This window comes from Pseudorasbora parva, chromosome 18 (assembly GCF_024679245.1).
Source record: "Pseudorasbora parva isolate DD20220531a chromosome 18, ASM2467924v1, whole genome shotgun sequence".
Taxonomy (NCBI): domain Eukaryota; kingdom Metazoa; phylum Chordata; class Actinopteri; order Cypriniformes; family Gobionidae; genus Pseudorasbora; species Pseudorasbora parva.
Genome location: NC_090189.1, coordinates 20986490 through 21009512, shown reverse-complemented (window position 1 = coordinate 21009512; position 23023 = coordinate 20986490). Strand labels below are relative to the sequence as shown.

General features: G+C 38.4%; 1 protein-coding gene across 2 annotated transcripts in view; it reads right to left on the bottom strand.

Annotated features, from left to right (window-relative positions):
* arhgap42a (Rho GTPase activating protein 42a) overlaps positions 1-22760 on the bottom strand; it is a 31593-nt gene extending 8833 nt beyond the window's left edge. Inside the window, exons 1-13 of one of the 2 annotated variants that reach the window (XM_067422777.1) lie at positions 22379-22760; positions 21412-21507; positions 18954-19015; positions 8105-8176; positions 6125-6226; positions 5896-6006; positions 5507-5611; positions 4027-4156; positions 3672-3772; positions 3481-3590; positions 3280-3339; positions 882-960; positions 161-200 (exon numbers count right to left, since the gene is read on the bottom strand). In XM_067422777.1, the coding sequence (XP_067278878.1) occupies positions 161-200; positions 882-960; positions 3280-3339; positions 3481-3590; positions 3672-3772; positions 4027-4156; positions 5507-5611; positions 5896-6006; positions 6125-6226; positions 8105-8176; positions 18954-19015; positions 21412-21507; positions 22379-22532 (1222 nt within the window). In that variant the 5' untranslated portion in view covers positions 22533-22760. The remainder of the gene's footprint in view (positions 1-160; positions 201-881; positions 961-3279; positions 3340-3480; positions 3591-3671; positions 3773-4026; positions 4157-5506; positions 5612-5895; positions 6007-6124; positions 6227-8104; positions 8177-18953; positions 19016-21411; positions 21508-22378) is intronic. The other variant, XM_067422779.1, reaches the window with a different exon arrangement.
* Positions 22761-23023: the final 263 nt, after the last annotated feature.

The following is a 23023-nucleotide window of genomic DNA, read 5'->3' as shown; positions in this document are numbered from 1 at the left end:
GTTTATAGGTTACATAAATATAAGGCCAATGCAGGGGAACTATTTTTATCTTATAATTTAACATGCATGTGGATGCAAGTTCAAATTGAACAAAGTCTATATTACAAACTGCCAAATGAACCCGTTCATCTCAAAATGACAAATTAAGAGATTAACTTACTTTCCTCTTTCTTGCTCAGAAGTGCTGGAAGGGTGTAAATCTAGAAGAAATCAGCATGTGTTTATAAAACACTAAATATAAAACACGATTTAAAGCATATACATTAATGCATTATACTGAATAATCCATAGCTCTTCACGGATATAAATTATAGGCAGAATATACAAAATACAATTTATAGTTTCGTACTTTAAACATACACCCACTAATAATCCTTTGTATATAGGAAATTCACAGACTCATCTAAATAATAGCAGTGCAACGAGGGTCAAATGAGTTGAAGCCAATCAACTACAGCTGACAGCATAAGAGTCAAAACAAAGAGTCATTAGTGAAGTGTAAATTCTCAGCTGTCATCTTTTTCCTGTCCATGTGTACACTATTCATTGCCTGGAGTTCAAAGAGCCTCTATAACAACAGTTACGTGTCCATAATGGGAAAAGGGAGTCAGTGATACATTGGGCTCAAGAAAAAAACAAAACCTCAGTAAAGTACAAAAATAATGAGTGTTTAAATGGGTTTTCTTGTCTGAAATTGGTCAGCCAAACAGATAATCCTGACTTAAATCATTGGTTGAACCGAGAATAAAAGACTGTTATCTTATCAGGGCTTGAAAAGCCTATCTTTACAATGAAGTTCTTGCACTATGAGCAGACATATGTTTATCAAACCGAGAGCAGAGTCTCATTTTGAGCAGTGTGGGCTGAACGGCTTCTCTTACCGGCTCTTTTCCATCCATGGCCTCCATCCACAGCCTTCTGTTGGATTCAGAGAGAGCCTGAAGGGTGATGATACCATGCCTGTGGGACAGATTGACGTTAACTCTCAGCTCCTGGTGTAAGGAGAGGGATTTTTCATAATTTATCGGCTTATTTATTATCTTTTTTTAATAAAGCTCTAAACATCATGCCTATGCACAATGAGAGGTTCCCATAGCAAAAATCATTTTTTTCTTCACATAAGAAATTATATTTTATCTGAGTTGTGAGGTTGCAGTCAGAATTAATTAAAACAAATTAATGAGCCGGGTACCACAAAATAAATCAAACACTTGTTTTTCTGTTGGCTTTATGCTGAAAGTCGCAGACGGAAAATAGGTTTCATTGCATCCACTTCTCAGAGAAAGTGTTAACAGCAGTATTAACTGGGGCCGACATCTATGAACTTTTAAGTCTGCTAACCTAGCTAGTTATTGTTATTTTATTAAGTTTAAATATATAAATGTGAATTAGAGGAAAAATATTTTTTTTTATAAATCAGTCTGCACAATTGCTCGCTCCTTTGAAGTTATCTTGAGTAAAACGGCTTAATATATAACAAAGCGCATGCAAAAGTCCTAAACCAGAAGTGAAGCAAACTGTTTTACAGTATACAGAAGTTTGTTGCCCATAAACTCCATTGTGTCATTCAGTCGTACATCGCTAAAAGTATAGTTTGAATCACAAACCATTCAAAATATTTTTTTAGGTTTGGTTTTGGTCAAAAAGACACAAAAATTCACTAGTTTGAAGTCTCAATCACTCAAAAACTTAACTGAATCCATCAGAGCGATTACTATATTAATATCTGATGGACTTTTTGAAGATGAACTTTTCTAAATTGAAATAAAACATAAATCAGTGAAATTAATGTTTTTTTTTGTAATTAATGATGTATTACAAAAACTAAAATATTACAAAAAAAAGACATTTTGTTTAGTATGTTTAAGGAACTGTTATATATCATTAAAAAGTAACTTAAGGTGTGTTCACACTTGGTTTACATTTGATTACCTGTTTTTTTGGCTTTCAGACCAAAAAATAAAATTATACATTTACTCCTGGTTTGCCTAGCATTTTCACTGACACTTATAACACTGAACCTAAATACAAAAAACACAAAACTACTTTTATGATGTATATTATGCAATGGACCTTATCGAACATCCAAAACAACACTGTGTGGCGGGCTAAATGCACTTATTGTACACCGATCAGGCATAACTGGAACTAAGATGTTAGCAGCAGATCCTTTAATCCTGTAAGGTGTAAGGTGGGGCCTCCATGGATGTGACTTTGTTGTTCAGCACATCCCACAGATGCTTAATTGGATTGAGATCTGGGGAATTTGGAGGACAAGTAAACACCGAAAACTCGTTGTTGTGCTCCTCAAAAAATTCCTGAAACATTTTTGCTTTGTGCCAGTGTACATTATCCTGCTGAAAGAGGCCACAGCCACCAGGGAATACCATTTCCATGAAAGGGTGTACACGGTCTGCAACAATGCTTAGGTAGGTGTAATGTGTCAAAGTAACATCCACATGATTGACAGGACCCACAGTTTCCCAGCAGAACATTGCCCAAAGCATCACATTGCCTCCGCCGGCTTGCCTTCTTCCCATAGTGCATCCTGGTGCAATGTTTTCCCCAGGTTAGCGATGCACAAATGTAAAAATTCCCCGGCCTTTCATGTGATGTAAAAAAATGTGATTCATCAGACCAGGCCACGTTCTTCCATTGCTCAGTGGTCCAGTTCTGATACTCACATGCTCACATGTCCACTTGGTGCTTTCGGTGGTGAACAGGGGTTAGCGTGGGCACCCTGACAGCAACTCTAACGATGCTCTGACCCAGTCATCCCTAGCCATCACAATTTGTCCCAAGTCAAACTCGCTCAAATCCTTACGCTTGCCTATTTTTCCTGCTTCTAAAACATCAAGTTTGAGGAAAAAATGTTCACTTGCTGCCTAATATGTCCCACCTACTAACAGGTGCTGTGATGAAGAGATAATCAGCATTATTCACTTCACCTGTCAGTGGTCATAATGTTATGCCTGACTGGAGTATGTGCTTATTTATGATGGTATTTTTACCTGAAAAGACATTTTCAGACCCCCTAAAATGTGGGTCTCAGTCTGCTTGTTTGGTGTGCACCAAGGTTCGGATGGCAGCATTCAAACTTATTTAAATGAGCTGCATTAAAAGAGCATTCGTATCAGGGTTTGTTTTAATCAAACCAAACCTTTAAAGTGTGAACACTCCCTTAAATATAGCACATATGGGGAAGGGAGCTCGTTTATATTAAAATATAAAATATATTATTAGAACACGGCAGCAGTTCAGGATAAAAGTGCAACGTACCGATGGGCTTTATAGAAACATTGCAGATAACTGAACAGAAGACTTTCACAGGGGGAACCTCTTCAGTTATGAGGGGAAAAAAGAAGAGATGAGTGAAGGAGAGAGTGTTGAAAATGACAGACTGAAGAGAGAGCATTTAACACAACACAATCTCCGGCAGCTCTCAAATTTCTCCTTTACTGTGACAAACTTTCCACACACCTTTCCACCACCTCAATGTCAAAGCAGAATCGCTTGTCAATAGAGTCAGTCCTCCGTCTGATGCAGGACTTCAGCTTAAACATCTCAGGGGGGCTCAAGATCAGTCCATTCTGTCAATAGAGGACAAAATAAATCTAAATAAAATGATGAGAAATTAAGCCAATAACATTTAAATAATAAACATTTAATACCTGTTTGCCTCCAGACTTGAATTCAGAGTTGCTCATTGTAAACATTTTGGTCCCTTTCTCATACGTGCAGTAATGTCTACTCCATGTGCACCCCAAGGGTCCTTCATCAGAAGACAGACAGACAGACAGGTTATGAATAGTGCACATAAATTATGTATTAGGTATTTATATAAACAATCTACTTGAAAATCAATATTCTACATGTTCACTGATGTTAAAAAGTTTGGAGTCAGTATGTTTATTATTACTTTTATTCAACAAGGCCACATTATATTGATCAAAAGTGACAGTAAATAACAAAAAACGTTATGTTTTCGAATGGCTCTTACATGGACATGCTCAGTTGGATACTCACGTTTTTCTTGCACATAGAGGAAGCCCTCCATGGTCCACTGTCCTGGAGCTTTAAAGTCCTGCTCTGCAGACCTTATCCTTCTCATCAAATTCTCCACTTCCTGTCTTGTGCTCTCAAAATTATTCCTTGTCTTCAGAGGGAACATTAAAACAACAATGTATTGGTTCATCACTGTAATCCAAAGTACAGTTCCTTCCATATGCAAATAAAAACGGGATAATTATATATATATACAATGTACAGTGGAGCAAAAACGTATTTAGTCAGCCACCAATTGTGGAAGTTCTCGCACTTAAAAAGATGAGAGGCCTGCAATTTTCATCTTAGGTACACTTCAACTTTGAGAGACAGAATGAGAAAAAAATCCAGAAAATCAAAGTCGGATTTTTAAAGAATTTATTAGCAAATTATGGTGGAAATGAAACATGGCTGGGTCTTTCAGCAAGTTCTCAATGATCCCAAACACACCGCATGGGCAACTAAGGAGTGGCTTCGTAAGAAGCATTTCAAGGTCCTGGAGTGGCCTAGCAAGTCTCCAGATCTCAACCCCTTAGAAAATCTTTGGAGGAAGTTGAAAATCTGTGTTGCCCAGCGACAGCCCCAAAACATCACTGTAGCAGGAGATCTGCATGGAGAAACATCACTCTAGAGGAGATCTGGATGGAGCAATGGGCCAAACTACCAGCAACAGTGTGTTAAAACCTTGTGGCGATTTACAGAAAAAATTTGACCTCTGTCATTGCCAACAAAGGGTATATGACAAAGTATTGAGATTAACTTGTGTTACTGACCAAATACTTATTTTTCCACCATAATTTGCAAATAAATTCTTTAAAAATCAGACAATGTGATTTTCTAGATTTTTTTTTCTCATTCTGTCTCTCATAGTTGAAGTGTACCTATGATGAAAATTACAGGCTTCTCTCATCTTGCAATAATAACAGTTTAAATTATTATATTTATTAAAAATATTAAATCCCTACCCCTCACCTTAATCACTGAACACTTTATTAATAAACACACTTTAGACACTTTCCATTGGTCTTAGTACACGATGTAACAATAGAAGAGTCAAGTTTTGAATAGGAAAATATTGAAAGTCTCTGATCATAATTTTTCAGCACAATGCGAATGGTCTAATCCAATTCAATGATGCATGCTAAATTATGCTAAAAGTGCTACCGGCAGATACAGAGATCGGCTGAATTGATTCAAACACGGTAAAACTCAACTGTTTAACTCTAAGGGACGTGGAAAAGTCCCTTAGTCCCTTAACTCTAAGGGACGTCAGTGGGTGGAGTTAGTGTAAATAGCCTCTGCCAACAATGCAGGCTATTTGAACCTAGTGTAAATAGAAACTATTATGTTTAACACTACACAATGGCCTTTATATAAACACAATGTGTATGCTTATGTAAAAGCACAGTTTGTTGGCTCATCATCAGATCGATATGTCAGGCCACGTCATCTGAAGTCTTACATTCTGGAGGTTGAACTGTAGCTGTTGCTTGTATGGTTCAAACTCGTGTGCCAGTTCGTAACCCTCATGGTAGAAAGTGAACAATCCCTGGAGGAAAGCCAGCAGCTGTGAAAAAGACAGAGGCGGTTTGAACAGTTGTATAAAAGCAACATCACACTTATAATCACACAGCTTTAACACATTTATAGGTTGATAGTTGTGCAGGATGTGACTTTCTGATAGACATGTGCTCCAAATCAAGAACACTGCTAATATTACAAGATGTGCAAATAGATTAAAAGCAGTGTAGCAATTTTCTAAGTAAGAGGAAGTCTAGTTCATATTTCTTATCTCCCCAAATAAACGTTTGTGCTCATAGTGCTGCAGAAATGGAAATAGGTGCATCTTACCGGCTCAACAAATTCAAATTTTTTCCTCTCTTGCACTTCTTGGATTTTGAAAACATATTCAAGGGAGGCATCATAGAAGACCTGTCTTTCCTTATTTATCTGGGTATCTGCCTATAAAAGAAATCATTTACAATCAAACCATTTGGTGTGGAAAAAGGAAATTGCTCAAAAATTGTTATAAACGGTGTACTCTAAATATTTTATAGCAATAAATGAACATTCAAGTTACCTCCTGCAAAAGGGACTCTTTCTTTCTGGATGACAAGCTTAAGTGCTTTTCCATTACCGTATAATATTTCTCTGTCTCCTTGTCAAATTTCTTCTTCCCTTCCTACAAAAAAATAAAATAATAGGTGACATGAGTTGGAATTTCCTGTACTGTAATTTTGGTGATGAATGGTCTTTGGAGAGATAAGATGTTATATAAAACGTTACATTTGTAAACAAACACCATGTAAAAGTCTCATGAAAACGCAAGGATAGTTATAATTTGTTTATTTTTATTCCATAGCTCAAAAACAATTCCTAAAAAATGTAATTACCAGTAGATGGCAGACTCATATTTGACATTTGAATCTACCAGCACAATATTCTGCTGAAAACCCTACAGATTTCCACCAAATTCAAATGGACATTATTTATTTTATTATACATTTACAATAAAAAAATGATATATGTTTATTTTACACATTATTTGTTTACTTTTATATATATTTAACTTGTATAATATATCTTTATATATTTTGTTTCATTTTATTTATTTGTATTTGTACAGCATTTTTAAGTAGAAATTATGAAGTTGAACAACTATTTATTGTGGATAATTTGACAATGTAATATGATCCAGCAAATACACTGAACGCGAAACTAAATAGCTCAACAACAGTGAATCAACAGCTCAGCTGAAAGGGAGTAAAGTGCCACTTCAGGACATGTATACACAGTAGTCACTAAGGTACCATCAGTGATGAGTGTGATAAATCTGATGACATGTAACCACAGATATAAAAAACAACAACAAACATTGTGTGGATTTTCAATTATATGGGACATCCTATGGCTCTAAATGAGGCTGAGTAAAGATGTTTACAGTAGACAAGACCCCCACTTCCTGTGTCCGCACTGACTGCATCAATTTACGTTGGACGGAGTGTTTATGCGCTGCAGACCTCTAGCAGTGAGAATCCTTTTCTTGAGACTGCAACTGAAACCAGTTTGAAGCTGTTTGTTTTTCCTGTTTGACATCAGCCCAACCTTTCCCATGACCCTCTAATGGACATGCCGTCTAAACCCCAGACTGGACTTGCCAAACAACAAACTGGAGGAATGTCATGTTTGAAATGCTTAGTCCAGTTTCTAGGCCCATCTGCTGGCTAGCAATGACATCACTCTCTCTAGGAATGTGTTTCTTTCTGTTTAACGGTTTTTAAAGACATGCAGGCACTTATCAGGGAAATATTATATCTGCATTAAAGAAACACTTCTGAAATTAATGTAGCAAAGGTGTAGCAAGGGTCTCAAACTTTTTTTCCTTTCCTTTTTAGCCTTGTTATACAGTATGCTTTAGAGCCCCTAAAGGGACACGGTTATAAGGGTAAAATAAAATACACACACATATATATATTTTCCCCATATCAACTTGTCAGCATTTTCCAATTCAGACTGAATATTTAGTTATATAAATTTGGAAACAGACTGTGGGTAAAAGTGTTTTGGATATGTCCAGGGGGTTGAACAGCCGGACTGCCATTCCCTTTGTCCTCCATCATGTCTCAATGTCTAAGTTAAGCGAGTTATTTTGCAACTCCCAAATAAGGCAAGGAGTGTTTTGGCTCTGGATCTTTGAGCTCAACAGGACCTCTCCAGCTCTTCTAATACGACTGGAGGGGTCACATTCACAGATCACCAGGGCTTCCATGCAGCGCAAGAACCTAATCTCCTAGAAAGAGTAAAGCTTTAACTAGAGTCTGGTTATAAACGTGCCCTCTAGCGCAGCACTCACAGGCCATTTCATGTTGGTCAATCTGGCATTACAGTATCTAGCTATAATTTTAGTGCTCTTGTCTTCAACAGGTGTTTGTAATTTCCCCCCTTCCCGCAGGGATTCGCGATCTATATTGACCGTATAGAATCCTGTCGCAGGCAGCCTAGGTAAAAATTACTTTCTGACATGAAAAGCATTAACTCACAATGGGGTCTAAGAACTTACTTTGGCTGCTCCAATCTGCTCTTTGCGAAACTTCTCCAGTGGTGTGATCAAGACATCATCAGCATTCTGTATCTAAATAAAAGAAAGAAAATATATAATCTTCAAATAGTTATGACATATGGCAAGCCAATACCAAGAATCATCCATCAAAAACCTTGAGGAAAATGTTTGCTCTACACACCCTTGAGAGGTCTAAAACAAGTCTTTCAATACATTTCTTAGTATGAAGATTAAAATAGGTAAAAAAGATGAGAATATTACAACACTGCATTAAAAAGTAGCTATAGGGATATTTAAACAAAAAGAGCAGATGGAAAGTGATATTGACACAAAACTTTTGATTAAATATTTTGATAAAAGAAAGGAAAAATTAAGAAAACACTTGCACTTATTTTTCTCTCTATGACATCTACTCAAAGCAAAGTAGAAAATCCACCAATTACAATTCACCCATTTTACAATCTCTACTGTAAAAACCACATTTAACAATGTGGTGCTCAATGTGTGAACTCATCGACATCAGTCCGTTTCTGCTAATAGTTAACAGCCAGCGAGCAGAGCATGAACAGTATCCAAGGGAATTACTTTTATTTACTGTAAAATAACGGCGCTATAATTAGTACCATTTTCATGTAGGCACTCCGATTGGAAAAACACACAATTACATACACTAGTTCCTTTTATACACTTTCCCAGGCACAGCACGGAGGACTTCATGTCTCGCTGGAGAATTGGTCAAAATAAGTTCCACATGCTTGCCTGCGCTCAGCCAGCGGCAGCGCTGACCATCCATCTCTACAGGCTCCTTCCACCCACACCAAAATTAATGGAATTTGCACTTACAAATAATAGGAATGTACAGACTCCCAAACGGCTCCAGATGTATGCTATAGGCTTTAAAAGGATATAAGAGACAACTTCATTTTTAAGACACGTGCATTTACTGTTAGGCTCATGGTGCACAGCTGAGTATTTCCCCTATTGTGTAAACCAACAGCATATTTATACTAAACTGCCGCTTAGTTTACAGTATATGTTATACATAAAATACTAAACTTTCATTTTAAACTATAATATTGTTATTGCAATGCACCAAGCAAGTCAATCAAGCTTGTCTAACACAAACATTTATGACAGGCTTATAAGCATTAGGTAGATGAGCTGCACGTGGGACAAATAAGAGTATCTCAGCATGAACACTCTTTATATTCATGTAGGATTTATATGGTTTTTACAAAAACGATATATATTTTTTTTTTATAAGGTGTGCGAGAAAACACTGGCCGCCTACAGAGAAGCCCGCAACAACACCAAGAGGGTTGCTCGTAGGTGCGCCAACGACTACTGGCTGAAGCTTTGCAGTGACATACAGACCTCTGCAGACTGTGGAAACACCCGTGCCATGTACGAGGGAATGAAGAAAGCACTTGGACCAAGTGTTATCAAGATCGCACCCCTCAAGTCCACCGCCGGCAACATCATCAAGGACCGTGGCGAGCAGATGGAGAGATGGGTTGAGCACTACGGGGAACTGTACTCTAGAGAAAATGTTGTCACTGTCACAGCCATGGAGAACACCACCCCATTGCCCACCATGGAAGAACTCGACTCGCCACCCACCATCGAAGAGCTCAGTAAGGCCATTGACTCGCTGTCCTGCGGGAAAGCACCAGGCAGTGACGGAATCCCACCAGAAGTTGTGAAGGCCCCAAAAGAGAGCTCCCTCATTCGACATCTCCATGAGCTTTTGCTACAGTGCTGGGAAGAGGGAATGATACCCCAAGACATGCGGGATGCGAGGATCGTCACGCTCTACAAGAATAAGGGCGACCGCAGTGACTGTAACAACTATCGTGGGATCTCTCTCCTCAGCACCGTGGGAAAAGCCTTCGCCAGGGTTGTCCTCAATCGCCTACAGGTACTCGCTGACCGTGTGTATCCCGAGTCACAGTGTGGGTTCCGGGCCAAGCGTTCAACCATCGACATGGTGTTCTCCCTCAAGCAGCTGCAGGAAAAGTGCCGCGAACAGCAACATCCCCTGTACCTTGCCTTCATCGACCTGACCAAGGCATTTGACTTGGTCAGCCGGTCTGGCCTCTTTGCCCTCCTCCATAAGATTGGATGCCCCCCCAAGCTTCTGAAGATTGTCGAGTCATTCCACGACAACATGTCTGGCACTGTTCAGTACGACGGAGCATCATCAGACCCCTTCCCAATCAAGAGCGGCGTGAAACAGGGGTGTGTCCTGGCCCCGACACTTTTCGGCATATTCTTCTCTCTGCTCCTGCGCTACGCATTCAGCGAGTCCGAAAATGGCATCTTCCTTCACACACGAACCGACGGGAACCTATTCAACCTTGCACGCCTCAGAGCGAAGACCAAGGTGCGCAAGGTCCTCATTCGGGAGATGCTCTTTGCAGATGACGCCGCCCTCACTGCTCACACGGAAGCCGCCCTTCAGCAACTCATCACTCTCTTCGCGGAGGCATGCACAGAGTTTGGCCTCACCATCAGCCTCAAGAAGACCAACATCATGGGTCAGGATGTGAGTACCACTCCCATAATTACCATCGGCGATCACACCCTGGAGGTGGTAGACAAGTTCACATACCTCGGCTCTACAATCTCCAGCAACCTATCGCTGGATGTCGAACTTAACGTGAGGATAGGCAAAGCAGCAACCACCATGGCCCGCCTAGGGAAGCGTGTGTGGGACAACCCCATGCTGACCATCAACACAAAGATGAAGGTGTACCAAGCGTGCGTGCTGAGCACCCTTCTGTACGGCAGCGAGGCTTGGAGCCTATACACGCACCAAGAACGAAGACTAAACGCTTTCCACATGCGCAACATCAGGCGACTCCTCGGCATCACCTGGCAGGATCGCGTCTCCAACGCAGACGCTTTGGCCCAGGCAGGCATGTTAAGTATGTTCGCCACCCTATCCAAGAGGCGCCTGCGCTGGCTCGGACACGTATGCAGAATGGCCGATGGCCGCATTCCAAAGGACATCCTCTATGGCGAGCTCGCCACCGGTACACGGCCAACCGGTCGACCCGCTCTGCGCTACAAGGATGTCTGTAAGAGGGATCTGAAGTCATGCAACATCAACCCAGCAGATCTCGAAACAGCAACTTCTGACCGCTCTAGCTGGCGTGCAAATGTTATAACTGGCGTCAAGCAGGCTGAGGAGAAGAGAGAGATCCAGCGCAAGGAAAGGAAGAGCCGCAAACAGCAAAGAACCAAGCCTACCACTGCTCCCCCCATAGTACCCACCACGGACTACACTTGCAGCAAGTGTGGCAGGAGCTGCAGCTCACGCATCGGCTTATTCAGCCACAGCCGGCGCTGTTGCTCCACAACTAACTAAATACTCAGGTGCAGACTCCATTGTCTCTAGAGACAGAAGGATGCCAACAACATTTTTTTATTGTTATAAAAGGCACAACATGCAATATTTCTGGATTAAAATATCCAAAAAACACTATACAACAATGTTATATTTCTTGTTGAATTGTGTGCTTACATTATCCCAAATGTTACCAATATTGTTTAAATCCCAAGAAATAAGCAAATTTTAACCAGGACACAGACTGTGTCTGTGCGTCAGCTATCAATAATGATATCATACTTGCATTATCCTCGATTTCTAATGTTTATGTTGGAAACACAAAATACACTAATATATTATGTGTTTTATTAGACAGCTGAGCAACTGTTTGGATACATTCATTAACAGAAAACTGATAATTATTATATACTTCAACACAGTTTGTCTTATTGTTTAAATCTCATTTTCTTGATTTACCGTGAGTAGCCTACCATGTTTTACCATGCCTAATATCGCTCTAGCTCACTGCTGTGTGCAACAAGTGTCTCATAGCCACCGAGTGAACACACAGCAGCATAAAAGCTCCACTGCTCTCGAGCCTTTTTTTTAAATATATATTAAAAACAACAACAACAACAACAGTAATTATAGATTATGCCTGCCAAATGGGATATTTCACCCAAAAATTTGAATTCTGTCATATAGGTATCATATAGGTATGAGTTACATTTCAAACAATAAGCCAATAATTGATACGCCTGTAGGCAAAAATTCTTTCTAGATCTGGTTGCGCACGTGTGTGCGTGCTCTCGCTCTTATATCGACCGATCGTGCGGGCCATGTAATACAGAAATAATATTCCAATCAATCGCGGGTGGATGAGAAATAAATCATTATGTTTCTTTGATAAAGACGTTCACGAGCCCTGTGGTTGATAGAATCATTGCAGTTGCCGCTTTCAAAATAATCTCTCCCTCATGTGAATTGACAGGGGGGCATAGATATGACAGAGGAGCTGAAGCTCATTAAATATGCAAATCTTATCCAATCCTAGCCGTGGGCGTTTACTTCCAAGTCTCCAGTGCGGTACGCCCATCAAAACCCAGCGTTCAGGTGAGAGCCTCAAAACCAGTGTAGAAAATAGCCTATTACTTATTAGTTATGGTGTTTTTGAATGTAAAAAACACATGAACGTCATCAGTTGACCTCAGACAACATAAAAAAATAAAAAAGGCAGTTCATGACACCTTTAACTATATATATTGTCGGATTACTTCATCAGGTTAGCTAGGTTTATATAGCAAGTCATGTTTATATGAAGTTATGCAGTATATGTACAGTATTATTTAGGATATATGTTTGTTTATTTTTATATGTTCATATGTCTATGTTTATGTACATATATTTTTACATGCAAAGCACCATGTTCCTGTGAGGCAAGACATGTCATTCCTTTATATGTCTCCACATATAGCGAAATGACAATAGAGCTCACTCGCCTTGAACTTGAACAATAAGCACTTAACTCATTAAAGCAAGGGGCCTTTCAGCACTTCAGATGCAGCAAAGTGCCGAGAACCCCACTGGGTGCAGACAGTCACTCTTTTTGCTCAAGAGTTTCTCCCGTCAAAACTTCCCATGGCCCTTTTTTGCCAGAGAGAAAACTTGTTTCTTACATCAGTCCGATCCATCATGTGGGAAAATGCCTCCCGGTTAAAGCGGAGCATGCTGGCAGTGCGCCTAAAATGAAAGTACCAGTGGATATGAGTCTGTTAATCTGGCAAAACAAAACGACAGAAGTTCAATAAAAAAAACTATAGTTGTGTTTACATAATGATTCACCGTTACGTGAGACACAGCCTCTGGACCTGACCGTCTCGCTACTATGCTCCAGTAACACAGAGCACTTCCCATCTGCACCCCTGTGGGAGGGCAAAGCATTTACTGGGAGTTATTCACCCCTTGGCTCTGTTATTGTATGTCTATGAATGAAAAGGCCCTCAGGGACTTTCTCAGCTTGACGGAGGTGTTTGTCATCCTGAGAGGCCCAGCGCAGGAGCCTGTGAGACTGAAGCGTAACACGGCCACGGTCTGCAGGAAGTAAAGAAACTGTAGGAGGCTGCTGGGTAATTCTTCCCCCGAGGCTCTTCACACAGCTCCGCTGACCCACTCTCTTTTCTCCAACAAACAATGGATGGGACTAAAACTGCAGCCTGAACGCAGACCGACTGGGGCTCTACAGGCAAATGTAACATATTTATAATCCTCTTGCGCAAATCAAGTGTTCCCATGTCAAAAATGAATAGCCTTTCTTGGGGTATTGATACATTTTGAATTGAATCCACTGTCAGGGTTATTTCTGTGATGCATGAATATGCTAGTGTTGTAATTAAGCAAGTACTTCCATAAAAAGGTTACATAACATTTTCAGAAATATGCTCTGCTGAAGCACAAAACTTTTTATTTTTTAATTATAACTTGATTATAAACAATGTAATATTAAGGGGACACGTAATAGGATGGATATAAAGAGCTAAAAATAGCCATATATTATAATATAAAATAGATTTCTGTAATTTTATCAAACCGGATGGACTATTGTAGAATAAATTAAACCAACTGAAAATGTTTTGCTGTTGTTTGACAACTGCCAAAGATTTCACTTCCTGGTAGATGATGTAATTAAAGGGGTGGTAAAACATGATTTCACTTTTCGAACTTTAGCTAGTGTGTAATATTGCTGTTTGAGCATAAACAACATCTGCAAAGTTACAACGCTCAAAATTTAAAGCAAAGGGAGATATTAAAAAATCTCTTTCCGGTAGGGAACTACAGCCTTTTCTCCAGACTCGCTGACATCAGCAGGTTCAATATTTACATAAACCCCTCCTCCAAGAATATTAAATAAGGGGGGGGGGGGGGGGGGGGGCGATGCCATTTTTTATTTCTGTGGAGAAAAGTAGGCTGGAGTGTGCTAGGCGGTTAGCGAATCAGAACACAGCTGGGCCAGCGAACCAGTCTGAATCCATTGCGTATTTTTGAGGGACTGGCTTCATGGCTACAATAAAAGTAAAATGTATGAAAAATAATGCATTTTTTTTTTAAACAAAGCATTAACACGTTACAGTGCACCCTACAAACACAATCAAGCCTTCGAAAGAATGCGTTTTACCACCCCTTTAATGAACTGGGTTTCTGGGTTAAAGGTGCACTGTGTACATTTTAGCGAAATCTAGAGGTAAGGTTGTGAATTGCATTCGCCCACCACTTCGCCCCTCCCTTTTGAAGCTACGGTGGCTAACACAGGACAAAGATGTCGTCTGAGAAAAAATCAGTTCTTCATCCCAAATAATATGAGATGCTCGAACCAAAGTAGTGAAATTATTTCAAATTCAGTCATATGTCATATGACTATCATATGTACTTCACATCATTGTGACATTGTGATTAAAGAAAACGATCCATTTACTTTACTTTTGCAGGCGGGACATGTCCCCACCTTTTATTATAGTAGTTGTAATGAAAGCATCATATAACTCATGTTCAATGTGTCGATACATTAAACTCAATGTACTGTTTAAATTTATTACTGGACATTGTATTTATTTCTGCAAATGTCATTGTAGATATCTGATATACATTATATTGCCAAAAGTATTGGGACACCCCTGCAAATCATTGAAATCAGGTGTTCCAATCACTTCCATGGCCAAATGTGTATAAAATAAATCACCTAGGCAAGCAGACTGCTTCTACAAATATTTGTAAACGAATGGGGCGCTCTCGGGAGCTCAGTGAATTCAAGCCTGCTACTGTGATACGTTGTCACCTGTGCAATAAGTCCAGTCGTGAAATTTCCTCACTACTAAATATTCCATGGTCAACTGTTAGTGGTATTATAACAAAGTGGAAGCAATTGGGAACAGCAGCAACTCAGCCACGAAGTGGTAGGCCATGTAAAAGATAAAAAAATAAAAATCACAGAGAAGGTCAGTGCACGCTGAGGAGCACAGTGTGCAGAAGTCACCAACTTTCTGCAGAGTCAATAGTTACAGACCTACAAACTTTGTGTGGCCTTCCGATTAGCTCAAGGACAGTGTGTAGACAGCTTCATGTAATGGGTTTCCATGGCCAAGCAGCTGCATCCAAGCCTTACAACACCAAGTGCAATGTAAAGCGTCAGATGCAGTGGTGTAAAGCATGCTGCCACTCGGCCGCAGTGGAGACGTGTTCTCTGGAGTGAAGAATCACACTTCTCTGTCTGGCAAGTCTAGGTCAGGAGAACAGTACTTGCCTAACTGCGTTGTATCAAGTGTAATTTTTTTTTTTTTTTTTTTTGAGAGGGATGGTCTGGCCCTGACCTCAACCCGATAGAACACCTTTGGGATGAATTAGAACGGAGACTGCGAGACCTTCTAATCCAACATGTATCTGACCTCACAAATACACTTCTAGAAGAATGGTCAAAAACTCCCATAAACACACTCCTAAACCTTGTTGAAATCTTTCCCAGAAGAGTTGACGTTGCTGTTATAGCTGCAAAGGGTCGGCCAACCTCATATTAAACACTACGAATTAAGAATGGGATGTCATTAAAGTTCATGTGCATGTAAAGGCAGGCGTCCCAAAACTTTTGGCAATAGTGTAGCATTGTATTGGCAACTCCACCAGGTCCACCCCTGGCCGCCCCCCACAGTTTCCTGTGGGTGGGACAGGCGGGAACTTTTTAAAACTAATTATACCACTGCATCTTTAAGATACAGAAATCATGAGAACATGAATATATAGAGCAGAAATGACTCACTAACATGACATATTGCGCAAGGGAGCACTACTTGGGTCTCTCACTAAGCAAGAAAACAATATTGTGATCTACAGACTGGAAAAGTAATCATCAAAAGGTATGAGCCAACACTGTGTCATGAGTGGATGACCTAAAGTTTGACCTCAGCGTTTTTATTAGACATTCAGACACAAGCCCAGAAGACACAATAGAGAAGCTTGTCTTCGTTACAATAGAGGCTGCTGTCCTACAGTCACACCATTTACAGCTAATAGCTTTGCATTTAGAAGACTTGAGTTTAAGATTTGGCCAGAAGTCAATCTGTCCAACAAAGTGATAATCAAATTAAAATCATGTTATATGAAAGAAAGAAAATTCACACGTACCACTTGAGCACTTGTCTGTTTTTACATTTCAAATATGGGAGATTACAGCTATCAATATATATATGAATTATGTACTATACCATTCAAAAGTTTGGAGTCAGTATTGTTTTAATACTTTTATTCATCAATGACGTGTTAAATAGATCAAAAGTTGGAGCAAAGACATGTTTAAATTTACAAAATATTTTTTTAATTAAATGCTGTTTTAATCTTTCTATTAATTTAATAAAATAAAACTCAACTAATATTTATCTAAAAAGACACACACACAGTTTTTAACATTGATAAGAAAGGCTTCTTGAGCATTAAATCAGCATTTTAGAATAATTTCTGAAGGATCATGTGACACTAGAATAATGGCTGCTGAAAATCACAGGAATAAATAGCATTTTGTAAACATTCAAATAAAAGTTATTTTCAATTGTAATAATATTACACAATAACAATAATTACACAATAACAATAATGACACAATCTGTTTCTACTGTATTTTTTATCAAATAAATGCAGCCTTGGTGAGCATAAGAAACCTTCAAAACCATAAAAAAATCTCACCCCATACCTTTGAATAACAGTGTCTTCAATCTATATTATCAAATATAAGAAACTTCAGTCAATGTATGGAAGTGTCTCATGAATCCCAAACAAAGCTTTATGTTAGTTAACATGTGGGTAGGGTCACCAGTGAAGCACAGAGGAGCATTGTTTGCCCGGTGAGGTCTTTCACTGCTGTACTATGACTAATGATCCACCAGCTGCATCAGTGAACGCCAGTAATATTCCTTGGCAGCACGTTGCCTTATGAATAATGCCCATAAAAGCACCTATTAGCAGCTGTAACTGATGGCAAAAGAGAGACTATGAGTGATATTTCATTGCCGTCTGCACTTGCTGATCTATGCCGTTTCCATTCCCTCCACGAAGGGTCATGACCAAGAGAAAGCATCTTTTGGTAGACGGTCTGTTTCTCATAACACTCAGACATGACTGCGGAAGCTCGCACACAGAAAAACTGACTCAGAATAGTGCACACTTATGGTGCTAAACCACTAGCCTAGAAGTGTGCTATGAAGCTTGAACCATGTGTGGACAATACCACATAAAAGGAACAATAAAGAGACAACCACTACAAAAGCAAACAATTACTATGGTTACTTCAATTTACGACTTCTGTAGTAAATTTGAAGTAAACCACATCATGTAGTGTGTTTACAGCCATCACTCCCAAAAGATATTACACCCAAATAACACCATACAAAACTGAAAATGACATCATTATTCACTCACCATTATATGATTTGGCTTCCTTTTAATGGAAAGTGATGCAAAATCAGACATTTTTCATTTTTATTCAAGGGTGCCTTAAATTGATTAAAAGCGACATTTATAATGTTACAAAAGATTTCTATTTCAAATAAATGCTGTTCTTTTGAACTTTCTATTCTTCAAAGAATCCCGAAAAATGCATCACGGTGTCCTTCAAAATATCAAAAGGTTAATTCACCCAAAAATGAAAAATCTGTCATTAATTACTCACCCTCATGTCGTTCATCTTTATAATACAAATTAAAATATTTTTGATGAAATCCGAGAGCTTTTTGACCCTTCCATAGACTGCAACACAATTTCAACTTTCAAGGCCCAGAAAGGTAGTAAAGACTTTTAAACAGTTAGTAAAAGATTGTAAGGTAGTAAAGGTAGTAAAGAATGTTAAAATAGTCCATGCGACTCCAGTGGTTCAACCTTAATTTTATGAAGCGTTGAATACTTTTTGTGCGCCATAAACAAACAAAACTAACTACTTTATTTATGTCTTCTCTAGCATGTCACTATGCTATTCACTTTGTTGGGCTAAGTACAACGTTTCCGGGTTTTGGGGCAAAACGCCGGCTCACTATCCCATGATCACATGCATGCGTTGTGGTGTTTACGTGAATCATGCAAGAGACTGGCACGGAAGAGAAGAGAATGTTGAATAAAGTCGTTATTTTCGGATTTCATCAAAAATATCTTACTTCATGTTACGAAGTTCTTATTGAATTTTGAACAACATGAGGGTGAGTAATTAATGACAGAATTTTCATTTTTGGGTGAACCCTTAAAACAACACAATGTTTTCAACATTGATAATAATAAAAATATTTCTTGAGCAAAATCAGTATAGAATGATTTCTGAGGGATAAATACATTTTTAAAATATATTTGATTAAAAAAAGTTATATAAAATAGTAATATTTCGCAAAATATTACTGTTTTTTCTTTATTTTTGATCAAATAAATGCAGCCTTGGAGGGTTAAAAAAAAATTGTACTGTCCCCAAACTTTATGAACAGAAACAAAGTGACTTACAAGTCGTCGTCTTTCCTCCTCCACTGTGTTCAGTAGCTGGGAGAATTCCTTGAATGACTGGGCTGTGATAAGAGAGAAGGAATTCCAATCATGAATGCATCGATCTGTATCTAATTACTAATTATCAGCACATCTGATTTTACCCTTTGAACTTTTGACATAAAGGAAATACAGAAAACCTGCACATAATATTAGCCAGGCAAAAAATACCATGGCCACCCACAACTGATCAATGCACAAAGGGGTATTCAAGAAACGGCAGACCACATGTTCAAGATGTAGAAATGTGAGAGGAACATAAAGCCTGTTTCCTGTATGAGTATGAAATGGTCAGTTGTAGAAAAAACTAAAATAAATAATTTCATAAGCCAAATTGCATGTTTTACAGTGATCCTTTATCCAGTGATCCAATATGCTTTGTTTTAATGTTTACAGGACACAATACTTGAAATATAATCCAGATGTGGGCTCAGCACCTAAGAAATGTGGGAGAAAATCTAAAATAAACCACGGTTGATATTATGTCACTACTAAAAGCACATGACGTTTCTGAGTATGTGCTTCTGTTTGTTTGTTTTTTTTAAACAAAGGACGCTTTGGCCACATCACTTCCTGTCCTGGGATATACAGCATTTTTCTGTCACGATAAGACAGGGTCCCACCTCACAATCCCCCTTGTCATTCTTCTGGGATTCTAACTCCCTTAGATATCCAATTAGGAACTCAGATAAGAACTACTTTCAACTTAAAATAGGAGCACACCCTCTGCCATTTAAAATTCGCGTCACAGCGAGACAAATCTGCTTTGATGCATAGCAGGAGAACCATAAATGCACTGAGATACACTTAAATGGCCTTGCCAGGCATCCATGAAACAATAACTATCTTGTTGAGATATTCATTTCACATTATAACAACCTCTACACTTTCTAGTATCTTGATTTGTTGCAAACAACAGTTTGAAGCTTAATATTTTTTTAATACTCTGTTTGACGATATATGAAATAGAAGTCTTTTTTTTAACATAGATACAATGGCTTTGCTGTCTTTTTTTTTTTTTTAACAATTTAATGTATCATTGCTGAATAAAAGTATTAATTTATTTTTTATTTTTAAGTTGGTCATCTTACTATCTCCAAACTTTTCTGTTCAATCCTGTCTCTCTAATAAATGGATGGGTTTTGTACATTGAGGATAACATAAATAATTATATACATCTTTACATTAAAATACCATTATTAAAAAGGCTTAATCTTCAAATTATCAGTCTCAGCCTTCTAAACATCTAACAATGTTATGACCAAAATGAAGAGCCAGAAAGGAACATTATGATTCCTTGAACTTTCTTGCAGACAGTTGTTTGGGTTTATGGTTTTCTAAATGCCAGGCAGCAATTGTCTCAGTCTGATAAGGAAGAACCATGACTGCTGTGTTTGACACTATAGAGCTGTGGTACTACAGCAGTGTTCTCAGCTTTATTAGACATCATTTGTTACTGTTAGCGGGTGACTGAGGACCACAGCTGCAAATAAAAAGCTTACAGAGGCATAAACATTTAAGATATTGTTTCACTACTTGCATCACTGTTTACAGCTTAAAGGGATCATTCACACACAAAAAATTATATTCTGTCATTATTTACGCATCATTACAAACCAGTTTTTCTTACTTTCTTCTGTGAAAAGAAAAAGGTTTTTAGTGAATAATGACTTAAATTTCAATCTTTTTCTCACACAAAAATGTTATATGGTTTCATAAGTCTTAGGGACTTATTTTTTTGAATATTCACTGTATAAATAATCTATTTTTGGGCTTGACTACCTCTGGTCACCATCCACTTTTATTGTATGAATGACTTAAATTTCTTCTGCGTTTGTTTTCAAATAAAGATTCAAACGGTCATGAATCAGCGGATTGATTCATGATTTGGATTGCGTGTCAAACTGCCAAACTGCTGAAGTCATGTGACATTGGCGATCCGAATCATGAATCAATAAGCTGATTCATGACCATTTTAATCTTTATTTGAGGTTTAAAAACAAACGTGGAAGAGATGACAATGCTGAATAAAGTCGTAGTTTTTGCTATTTTTGGTCCAAAATGTATTTTCGATGCAAGAGATTCTAATTAACTAACTGATGTCACATATGGACTACTTTGATGATGTTTTTATTCCCTTTCTGGACATGGACTGTATAGTGTGCATACACTTAAATACGCTGTCAGACTAAATCTAAAATATCTTAAACTGTGTTCCAAAGATGAACGGAGGTCTTACGGGTGTGGAACAACATTAAGGTGAGTCATTAATGGCATAAATTACATTTTTGGGTGAACTAACCCTTTAAGGTGAGTAATTGATGACAGAATTTTCATTGATGGACAGACCTTTTATAATTTAATAAATTAAATGATTATTCACATAATTTTGAATCTTGAACATTTGCTAGCTACTTACCAATGTTAATCTCGTCATCTGTCTCTGCGTCTCCAATGCATTCAAACTGGAAATCCTGCAGGGACTGGGAAAATTTCTGCACAGCTGCAGAAAGATCTGTCGAATAGACAATTATTTTATGGAGCTTCCTTATCATTTGAACATATTCACTTGATTTGTTCAGTCTAACAGGAAGGAGATGACATCACAAATACTTATTCATTCAGAGCATTTGTGCAAACTGCAAAGCAAGATTAAGGTCTTTTTAGGGAAACATTCACTGCCTTTTGTTTGGTACAAGAGCCCGAATGAGCCTTCTGCCAGATCGCTTTGAGGCAGAGAATAAAGAAGAAAGTTGTGAAAGAGAACATTGTTGAAAATAACAAGATATAACCAATGCTGACTGGACCTAAAGTTCAAAGACTAAAACTAGTATAAAGCCAATCCATCTAGAGGGAGGCGGGAGCCACTCATCTCCTTTCTGATATCATATCAGATCCCAGCTGAATAAACAAGCATTTGATGATGGCACACCAAGCCTGTATACTCCTTAAACCTGTTCAATATCATGGTTGGGTTATGTGTGAGAGTGACACTTGAAATTACACTTTATTAGCTCATTTATATAAAATCTTTAGACCTTTTACATTAGAAGATGAAGTTTCAAGTAGTTCGATGAAATGTCTAGGTATTCAAGGGGGCAAAAGGTCTGCTTCTTATGGAAGACTATATGAACTGCACTTTTTCAAGACAGTTCTCACCTGATTTAATGAAATAAATACAAGAAATACTTACAGTAAACAACAATTAGTTAACAACAAAAAAGAGTATTAACTTTCAACAAAAAATAAAAATAAAAATAAACTATAGGTAGGCTATGCATATGTTTTTTTTATGAAGATATATCCAATCCTGATATGTTTCACTGGGAAAACAAATTCGAGCGCGTCTCAATTACATTTAAAAAGACACACGACCTGTAACTTACTTTTAAGCGCGCTGATGAGCATATTTCCATCTTTGATTAGTTCCTTAATGAATTTATTAGTACGATCCAGCTCAATTTCGTGACATTTGAGTCGCTCTCTGAAGTCGGGACTGTCTAGAAAAGAATCACTGAATTCCAGCGCTGGGAGCCCCATTGTAAAAGTGCAGATGAATGAAAGAGTGAAACAAAACCCGACGAAGACCAGCAACCAGGAAAGCTTTAATCCTCGGGAAAGTCGATTTTTTAATAATGTAAACTTTCCACGGTTACGAGTCCCAAAACACCGTATCCCGAAACCCCACTTCCGGCATTTTGTTTCCCTGCTCAATCACTAGAGGTTCACTAGAGAGAGAAAGCGAGTGTAGCGGTGACTCCTACTGGTCTAATCCCGCTCACCTACAGTAAAACATGAGGACATGATTAGGCGACTGTGCTGTGTTTGGTATGGCTACTACACCCTCCTGAGGTGATTGTTGAAGTTGTTAAAAATATCTTGAAATCATCTTTCATTTAATAACATTCACACAAGTGTTTGATGTAGGATACGAAATGAAATGACAGGCACCAGAAAGTTTGAACAAAATAAGTATAGGCAATAATATTGGTAACTACGAGTCAACACACACAGACACACATGTTGGGTTT